Source organism: Montipora foliosa, chromosome 6, assembly GCF_036669935.1.
Source record: "Montipora foliosa isolate CH-2021 chromosome 6, ASM3666993v2, whole genome shotgun sequence".
In the NCBI taxonomy this organism is placed as follows: Eukaryota; Metazoa; Cnidaria; class Anthozoa; order Scleractinia; family Acroporidae; genus Montipora; species Montipora foliosa.
This window is the reverse complement of record NC_090874.1, coordinates 33,874,482-33,884,481: the sequence shown is the minus strand read 5'-3', so window position 1 is coordinate 33,884,481 and position 10,000 is coordinate 33,874,482. Positions and strand designations below refer to the sequence as shown.

Here is a 10,000-nt window from a genome sequence, read left to right as displayed (position 1 = left end):
TTGAGGACAGGACACAAACAAAGGTTAAAAGACTGGTAGAAAGGGGGCATACTAATGTGTCTGTACATGTATTTATGGAATTTTAGGTCAAAACTGGGCAAGTCATAAAGCAGAAATGAATTACCGTAACAATACAAGTAACACAATGTAAGATTCATAGGAGGAGATGTAAATTAAATTCAAAAGGATATCAGCCATTTAATCTCATTGCATATTTAAAAAAAACCAAATTATGTGTTTTGTAAAAATGTTTCTTCATTTTCCCCAATTTCCTTATCATAGATGACAAAGTTAAAGTAAAAGATGCTTCCTGGTGGGTAAGTAGACGACTCAATACTACAGTGGCCCACATCTGCAAAACACAGACCAAAGTTCTCTAACACAACAACAACAAAATTCATTACTACCATTTGCGTCCATCCTTGAAGCGTGAATAATTTTGCGCAAAGTTTTACTTTTCAGGTTAACGGTTTGTCTGGTTATGTGTCACTTTTGACCAATGAAATGCTGGCAGTTTTGTCATGAAATTGGCAATGTTTTTAGCGGCATACCAGCATGTTTGTTCACGTGCTCTTAAAGTTTTCAAGTTTTCCATGAGAGCGGAGATATTTATGAATCTTCCTAGGAGTCTTGAAGAATTGTAAACATCTATTTCCCATGAGTTCCAAGCACGATATATGAAATTTGATATACTTTACCAAAATGACAAAGGTGAGCACGACGTGTTGAACAACAATCCCATGTGCCTAAGAATTGCATCTTCTTCCTCAAAACGTATCGAACGAACGGTTATCTCTCGATTACACGAGGGGTCATCACCTAGTGTGAAAACCAAACCCGTTGAAAGGACTGATTCAAGTAGCTCTAATTAAGATTGTCCCAAGGCCCGGGCTTGTCTGAAAAGTGACTTTCTTTGGAATGATAATGAACAGCAAGAAACTAGAAAGAACGAAGAAAAAAGGCTTCATGCGATGAAAAAACTCCACTGGAAAGGTCATTACTGAGAAGTAAAGCAAGCCTGGATGAGAATTAACAGAAAAGATATGTGATTCAGCTACTAAGAGAAAAAAATACATGAAATCGAAGTGAAACTAGAAAGATCGAGGAGTAAATATTTCTGCCTCTAGGGCATTCTGTGCACACGCTCTTCCGTGTTCCATGGAGCATTTGAAATCTTAATCTAAAGCAGCTCCTGGACGGTAATTTACATCCTTCCAAACTTGTAAACTTTGAATTTTTTTAACTCCTTTGCAAATTGAGCAGAGACAACGTCACAGTTAAGCATTAAACCTGAATGCTCTCACAGAAAACCTGAAGAGCATGTGAACAAAACATGCTGGTATGCCAACAAAAACGTCAATTTCACAACAACTGCCAACGTTTCATTGGTCAAAATTGACAAATAGCCCAACAAATCATTAACATTTGAAAAGTAAAACTTCGCCCAAAATCTGTCACGCTTCAAGGATGGACGCAAATGGTAGTAAACACAACAACAAATTTGCTAAATGCAAATCAAAATTCATTAACCCTTTAAAAATCCAAACCAGCCTGATTTAGTATTTTACTCTGTTTAACGCCAGATGATTTTACTCATCAATGGGGAACCCCCGGGAGTCAATGGGTTAAACCCATTCAACAACATATTAATTTTGCTAAACATGAACCAAAGTTATACACACACAAGAGCAAATTTCCTAATTTTCCTACGACACAAAATCTACAAAGTACAAATCAGTCATTCCTCAACCGCTGACTCCAAATCTCCCGTGTTTTTTTTCCAGATTCAGACAATGAGCCAAAAAAAGTGTGAATTCTACTCCGTCCCTTAATTAACTGACCGATCGCATGCTGCACGCTCGTTTCTTGCATTGCACGCGGAGTCTGAGGACAAAGTTCCTCAATTTCATGCATTGCTGGGCAATGCTTTCGTCATAAGTGCCCATACGTTGAACAAAATGGCTTCAGGGAAGCTTGGTCATTATCATTGTGATGAAGATTTCTCAAATTCAGATTCAGGCAACTTAACTGGCATTTTCAGTCAGAACAGTACACCTTGCTACAAATGGAGACCTGACAGTGAACTTTTAGCTTCAGCAAAGAAAGCAACTGCTGTGTATAACTGTTACAAAGCATTCAGATACTGCCCTGGTGTACCAGTTAAATGTAAACCTTTGCATGGATTTGACAATTGAATGAGACAATCTATAAAATCTCGAGTTTATTTACTGAATTTCCAGATTTTTTTGCAGTCCACCTCCAGATTTTGCAGGTCTGTAAAGGTAATGAGTTCCATTCAGAGTTTGTGTGTGGGAAAATTGAAGATTGACAACAGCTCTTTACACTGTAAGACTGTTGAGAATGATAAAGAAGAAGTACAACATGTTTGGAAGCCACTTGGCAACAAGGGGGCAGTAGAGACAACAATGAGACCATGGACAATTTTGTATTTATTAAGCATTTGGTGGGTTGTCACCCTGTGACCCTCAATGGACTGCCACCCAATTTTATATGATTCCTCAAAATCACTCAGTGCTATTAAAACTCTTCAAATATTTCTTTACAAATTATGTCCACATTAAAATGCAGTAAACAAAATACAAAACTAGTGAACATCTTACTTCCTTTCCAGTTCACGATACAACTGAATGACTTTTGACATCGCAGGTTTGTTTTTACTGGTCAAGCCAAAGTGAAAGTAAACAATGATGTAATCATTCTCAACATACTGATCCAATGTTTGCAATAAGTAGCTGAAACAAAATCACAAAAAAAATATCAAGTTGGACAAATGAAAGTATATAATTAATAGTAACTGTTGTTCCCATCAGGGCAGGGCAAGAAACTTTCTTTTCAATTCACTTGTCCCTTGGGACAAGTACAATGTGTATTTTGCTTGTCCGAACCACAAAACTACTTGTCCAAAAATAGACAACCACAACAATACTTAAGGGTAATATATAAACTTCATATTTCATTTTAGCTCTTCTGCCACGCTAGTTGAAACTTTCTTATGCATTTCGTTTCATACTTTTTCTTGTTATCTTCCCTTTTTTTCTTTTTGGAATGAATATCATTGCTAGTACCATCATCTGCATCATCATCCCAGACGTTCGGACGGCCCAAGTTTCCTGCCCTGCAGGGGAAAGTTAGTTTTCATTTGACATACTGTAATTCCTTTAAAGGATGGGACAGATCCTGTTTAGGACCTTCAGTCCTGTTATGTGAAGAGAGGCAACATTGTACTGTCAAGAATATCTTTGTTTAAAACAAAACTTCAAGGAATTCCAATAAGGAAGTCCCCTTAAACCCACATCCTAGCCTCCTTTGCCTAAACACTACAAAAGGCTGGAAGGGTTTATGGATTAATGCAATGCAGTGATTAGTTCAAGTTCTGCTCTACATAATTTTCCTTCATTGTAATTTTTTCTAAACTGTCACCATGTGACGTCTTCTGGAAATTAAATGTCCCTTTTTCTTACCTGAATAGCCGTGTATGGTCAATGGAATCTACTGGTGGCATCCTACACGCAGAAAACACAATCACAGATCTGCCACTTCTATCGTCACCTGTCATATCACATGATTGGTACCCATTAGTTTAATATCAAAATTAATATTGGTCTTCCCTTCCTTGTTTGTATTAAGTCATTAACTCGTACACAAGGTAACTGCAGGACTAGGCTAAAAGTTTCCTATGTAAATTACTAATGGTTCAGCTTGCTGGTTTTGTCAAAATTAAAGCCACTTGTGTGTGATGTCTCGCTCAAATTATGCCCATATCTTATCCACTACATGTTTTCATTGACTTGAAATGTTTCTTTCTGGTAGGTGACAAAATGTAAAGCTATTGGCACTACTTAAATTACAAGAAGACAAGATAAGAAGATGAGAGGGGTGGGTCACTTAGCAAAATGGAAGGGGTAGCAAAAATATGAAATACCCTTTCATTTCATTCTGGCATACACTGTAGCTAGAACACTTAATTATAAAGCCAGTTGAAGCAATCACCAATTCTTCTGATCAAGTGCAAGCTAGACCCTGTCTTGCCAAAGAGGTGTGAGTAATTAAAAATAAATAACTAATAGTTACCAGCGACCGAAAGAATATTATGTCGAGCAATGTCACGATAGCTGTCTTCCAAAGTATTTGAGCCCTGATGAAGGCTTGAAGGCTTCCCACCTCTTGAATCAATTTCTGCAGAATCTGATAAGACACATTGCATAACATTATTTATTGTATACTGTGTTTCTGATTGGTCAATGATGAATGCATAAATAGATTCAAGAATGTAATGTTGAAGTTGCCATGAAACACAGCAATGGAGTAACTATGATTTTGTAATGTTTGAAAATTCTCAAATTGTGCCTGTGTAACCTCATGCAATTTTGAGAACTTTCAAAACATCACTTGTGCCCATTCAATCACAAAATGCACTCACGTTCATATAATTTCCTGTACTTATTTGTTTTCAGGCTTCTGCTTCATATCAGACGTTCAAACCCAAAACCCCAAGGTAAAAGCCCAGAATTTAGAGAATGTTGAAAAAACCAAGCGATCTGCATAACAAGATGAAGTAATCCAGGCTAGACTATGAGAAAATAAATGTGAGAAGTAGGAAGAGCACGCAAGTACAATCTGTTTAAAAGTTCAAATATTCTGCTCGGTATGAGATTGAGGGGACAGAACAAATCAAAAGTATCCCATGTTGTCTCCCAAACAGCAAGAATTGAGAGGCCTGACATAGATTTACCACTCCGACATTCTTTGTACTACCAGTTATTATACTGTAAACATGAACAGAGGCACCTATACAAGAAAATAATATCAAAGAAGACACTCTTGATTAAGAAGGACACAACTACTTGCTAATATATCAACTGGTCATGATTTTTGCATTATTTGTGATTCAATGGTCACTAAATAATGGTGTTCCTGTGTCAGGTAATACATCCAGACAACAAGAACTGGAAAAACACAAGCAATCATTTCTTGTCTCAAAAATGCCAATGAATGACAAAAAATTTTCTTAAAAGCTGATAAAAACTAACCTAAAAAAAAATCCTTTGGTTTTAAAAATAACATAAGCCTAACAAAATACCTTACATTACCCAACCACAGATATGACAATCAAATATTGATAGATATTGCTCCCATAAAATGAAATTCAATTCCGTAAGTTCCTAAACATGAAAGTAATGCTTTAAATACAATTAAACCGCATATACAAGTGGCCTTGTGTCCCTTTGAGCTAAGATACCAAGAGAGTATGTGGTGACCACCAACCTTGAGGCTCAGCCAATTCAACAGTCCCGTCCAACTCGTCTCTCTCCTCACAACTTTGTTCAGAAGTTGCGCCATTATCAAGAGAACGGTTCGACATTGCCTCGTCAACCGTACTTTCCGTCGCACTTGTCAAACTCGTCTCTTTCATACGACTTAAGAGTACTCCTGAACCTCGACGTATTTTCATACTTTCTGTCGAATCCTTTCGCTGGACTCTTGACAGGGCTTCGTCCACTGCATTGTGTACGGAAATAGTTTGATGTGTCAGAGGATCAAATTCTTGCAACAACTCTTGTTGAATATTCAGATTGTCAAAATCCATCACACCATATCTTTTAGACTCATCAGAACCCGAATGAACCGACCTTCTGTTAATGTTTTGCTCCAAATCCAACATGACCTTGTCGCTTTTGCCATTTTGAAGGGATACCGTTTCCTGTTGGTTCTGAACAGTCTGAACAGGGTCTCCAAGAGCGGGAAATGCTTCTTCCATATCCCTGTAGCTTTTTCACATAGCCTATCAGGCTGAACAAAGAGGTACCAAAACAAGGAGTTAGGACACTCTCAGATGGCTCATGATAAATCTCGTGGTTGACAAACCCTGTGAACGCTCCTTGTACATGTTCAGATTGAGTAAACAAGCTTTGAACGGTCCGACTTGCACCCGACCCCGTTGATAAGATTAGCCTACGTGCAGCCGTACCCACCCCCTCGGGATGTGGGTACAGCTACCACGCACTGGGCTTGCCTAATTCCAACGCATGGCAGAACTTTCCCATTCTAAAGAAAATCCTTACGGAAAATGCGTAAGACAAATATTTTCCCTAACAAAAACTCTTATCTTTCCGTATTTTAGCAAATAAAATTATCTCACATATTATCCCGAGGGGAGGCTACAAGATTTGAAAAATTACGTAAAAGACGCCTGGCGGATTTTTACTTTTCGCAGCCATCTTGAAATCTAGTTGTGAACACTCCATTACCACATTTTGGTTTTTCTTTCGTCGGTTCTCTTAGAGCGGTTGTGGAAAACATATTAACTTTCAATGGGTCGCTTAAGAAGGAAGCGAGTTCACAAAAATGATAAACATCTGAAAAAGAAATATCGATTGAAGAGACGGACAAAGGACTTGGACCAAATTCACATGGATATGCAACCAAAGAACGCGGCAAAGTTGAAATCACAGGAACTGGATGTGGATCTTCCAGGCGCTGGACAGTACTATTGTATACAGTGCGCGTAAGTTTTATATCTTTGAAATTTGTTGGAATGATTCAACCTGTACCATCATTCATCCATTCAGTGAAATTTCAGTTTTTAACTATTTTTAAAAGTGAACTCTTTCAAGTTATTTTTCTTAGTAGTTTACATTAGTTTTTGTATTTTTTTAGTGTTCTAGAGTTGGCATGTCCCCTGGAAGTTGCAGACAAAACAATATTTAGATTTAAAATTTAGATGGCTGGTATTTGTCAAAAGATGAAAACGAGTGTTGACAATGTGCGAGCCAGCGAGCCATGCGGAGTCATGTGAGTTAAGGACGGTGCCTACTAATTAAAGATATTTTTGCCCCGATGTGTGATTATGCAGGAAATGTATATCTTAACAAGTGTTATTGAAATCCAAAAAGAAAATTGGGGGTAACCAATATAATATTTGTAAGAAGCTTTAAAATACAAAGCAATGTATGGTGTTCTTTCTCAAATTGAAGCTTAATTATCTCTCGAAAATGCATGGGTACCCCCAATTTTCTATTTGGATACCAAGAGTACTTACTAAGATCTACTTTCTCCGGATAGTTTTAAACCACACAATATCTCTGTATTAGGAAGCATCGGCGATAGGAGATCCGAGTATCTGGAGATGCGCAGAAGGTATGCGCAATAACAATAGTAGGCACCATCCTTAACATGGTAAGCCCAGCCTGCGAGTCAACATGCAAATCACACAGTTATTGAAAGCTAACCATTTTAAAATGGGTGCTTAGACTTAATAACAGCTTGTCAGCACTATTTTAAATGGGTGCTTAGACTTAAATGCAAAATTCACTTAGCTTGCAGATTATCCAGCCCCTCTGAAAACTGTGTTTAAACAGAAACTGAATAAGCAACCTTCAATTTTACTTTTATTCGAACCAGCAAAAAAAAGTTGCTTGTCTTCTAGAGCTCTGCTTGAATGGCTGCTGCAAGGTTGCTGGCTTACTTTTGTTGAATCGGAAGAAAGGCACCTCTGGTCACTTACTTCAGGACAATGAATCGCAAACTTTAGATTTTGGATTAAAAGCTCTTGAATGGCCCTCTCGTCTCCTTGCCTTGTTTTCATATACATTCTGCTTTCCATGGCAGGATCTTCACTCCAATGTCAAGATAATTTTCTACTCCAATATCTCCCCAATTATAATGAAGGCTCCTACTCTCATCCTGTGCTCTAAAAGCGAGCTGTGCATGGTAGAACTTCAAGTTCATCTTCTCCAAACTGTTCTGCTTCAAAGAAAATTAATGGTCTTCTTTATCTTTAGTTTGCTCCCTTGCAGCCTGTGGATGATTTCTCTTCGCATTGTAGACTACCAAATCACACTTGCGAGCTGAAACAACTTCCCTTGATTTTGCAATTATATTATTGATCCTGAATCTTTGAGAGAGCAAGGCAAGCTTACCTGGCTTGTAATCTCCGCCTTCTTTTTACATCCACAAAAGAAAATGTTCACAGCAAAGTGTTCAGCTTGTCAGGAGGAATATGTGGGTGGTAAAATTCCTGTGTACACTCTCGTCTGAATCCATTGCCTAAAGAGTTGACTTGGGATTGTTTAACGTCATTGGCTATTCTGGGTCATGACCTTCCATTTGATATCACCATTTTTATGGACGTTTCCATCAATCCAGGGCCGGTCTCTCAAATGCAAGCTCAAATTTCAGCTTTGTCACCGCTGCCTGCACAACAGCCATTACATTTCCTTGTCAATCGTTTTTCATCTACCGGTATATATTACTCGCGAAGTTAACTTTTAAGTATCATGGTCTCTAGACGATATTTGCCATTGACCAGTGTTTATAGAGAGCTTAAAGCCTGTGGTATTTTAAGATACAGATGAAGACATGCTGGTCATTTGAGGTAAAATAAGAACAAAATTAAACATGGCCAGTGATTTATTCTTTATATTCCTACAGGCTCTTTTGTATGTGAAAATAACATTTCAATAAATGGCTCTCAATGGAGTGTTGGTCATTATGACTTTTTGGATGAGTGTTGAATGATGCATTAAATCATCTGGACTATTGTCCAGTGGGTTTTAATGGCAATAATAATCTCATTTACGTTGATGGAATTCATTCACAATCTGCTGATCAAACATTGAAAGGAGTAGAGTTTTGTCTTTTTAATGCAAGATCAATCTGCAATAAGCCTAGGGTTATACAGAATTTCATCGCCGATCATGGTTTACTGCAGAAATTGGGCAAGCAAAGAGGAAACTTAGGGAACTGGAACAGAAATGCGGAAATGAGGACTGTTGTGATGATTAGCAATGATTTTGTATGATTAATACTGCTATTATAAAAGAGAGATGTTTCTCTCATGTTATTGTGGTGTACCTCGGGGCTCTGTACTTGAGCCACTTTTATGCCTTCTGTATACTGCACCCCCCTCCCCCCCTTGGGGGCATAGTTCAAAAGCAATTTAGAATGATGTTTCACTTCTTCGCTGATGATTCACAAATTTATTTTCTGAACTGGTAACTGTTTCACGATTAGAAGCATGTGTTAAAGATGTTAGAGATTGGATGTCTTCTAGCAAGTTAATGCTGAACTCTGACAAGACTGAATTACTATTCATAATTGATAGCATCGCAATTTCAGATCAGAGCTCATTAGCTTCTTATATGAATTTTGAGTGTCAAGACTAGCATATGTAAGGCATTTTTTATTCATGTTCATAATGTATCTTGTATAAGAAAGTATTTTAGCGAGGATAGTACCAAGATTTTGGTCCATGCATTTGTCACATGTAGGTTGGATGATGGGACTGCATTATTGGTCAGACTTCCAAAATATCTCATAATGATTGCAAAACTTCAAGCGGTTCTGAACTGTGCTGGATGATTTTATTTCGTTTAAAAAACAGAAGTCCATGTATGACCATGCAAACTCCTTCATTGGCTTCCTGTTAGTCAGTAAATTGTTTTTAAGATCCTTTTATTGACATTTAAGGCTCTTAATGGGCTTGCACCAATGCATATAACTGATCTACTGGACAGATATTTACCGCTGCGGCCACCACGATCTTCATCTACAGGTCTTCTGAAGGTTCCCGGTGCAATACTAAGTATAGCTCAACAGATCATTTTCTGTCTGTGTGCAAACACCACCTGATCATTTGAGACTAGCAGCAGACTTCTCTTCTTTTAAGCATGATCTTCACACTTACTTGTTTCGTGAGTCTTTTTATCAGCTTTTTATCATCATTGACGATAGAATATTGACTTAATTACTTATTTAGGCTAGCATTTTAGTTGCTTTTTCTTTTATAGTTTGGATCTAAACTTGATGTGCAGTGCTATATGTGGTTACATTGTATGCGTGTTCATTTAGCACACGCTAGTACCCACTATCCATGGGAATTTCGGATTGCTCTTAATTGCGTCTCTCATTTGTTTGTTTGTTTCTCAAGGTTGTTTACAGTGTTTAATAATTTTGCTGTTATTTTGATTTTCTTCCATTT

General features: G+C 37.7%; 2 protein-coding genes across 2 annotated transcripts in view; one reads left to right on the top strand and one right to left on the bottom strand.

The window, feature by feature from the left end:
• The window catches only part of LOC138007176 (rho GTPase-activating protein 8-like), an 18,872-nt gene extending 12,915 nt beyond the window's left edge, over positions 1-5,957 (bottom strand). Inside the window, exons 1-4 of the mRNA XM_068853934.1 lie at positions 5,287-5,957; positions 4,093-4,206; positions 3,483-3,570; positions 2,622-2,753 (exon numbers count right to left, since the gene is read on the bottom strand). Coding sequence (XP_068710035.1) covers positions 2,622-2,753; positions 3,483-3,570; positions 4,093-4,206; positions 5,287-5,779 — 827 coding nt within the window. The 5' untranslated portion in view covers positions 5,780-5,957. The remainder of the gene's footprint in view (positions 1-2,621; positions 2,754-3,482; positions 3,571-4,092; positions 4,207-5,286) is intronic.
• Positions 5,958-6,228: 271 nt separating this feature from the next.
• LOC138007175 (zinc finger protein 593-like) overlaps positions 6,229-10,000 on the top strand; it is a 10,378-nt gene continuing 6,606 nt past the window's right edge. The window contains exon 1 of the mRNA XM_068853933.1: positions 6,229-6,526. Coding sequence (XP_068710034.1) covers positions 6,333-6,526 — 194 coding nt within the window. The 5' untranslated portion in view covers positions 6,229-6,332. The remainder of the gene's footprint in view (positions 6,527-10,000) is intronic.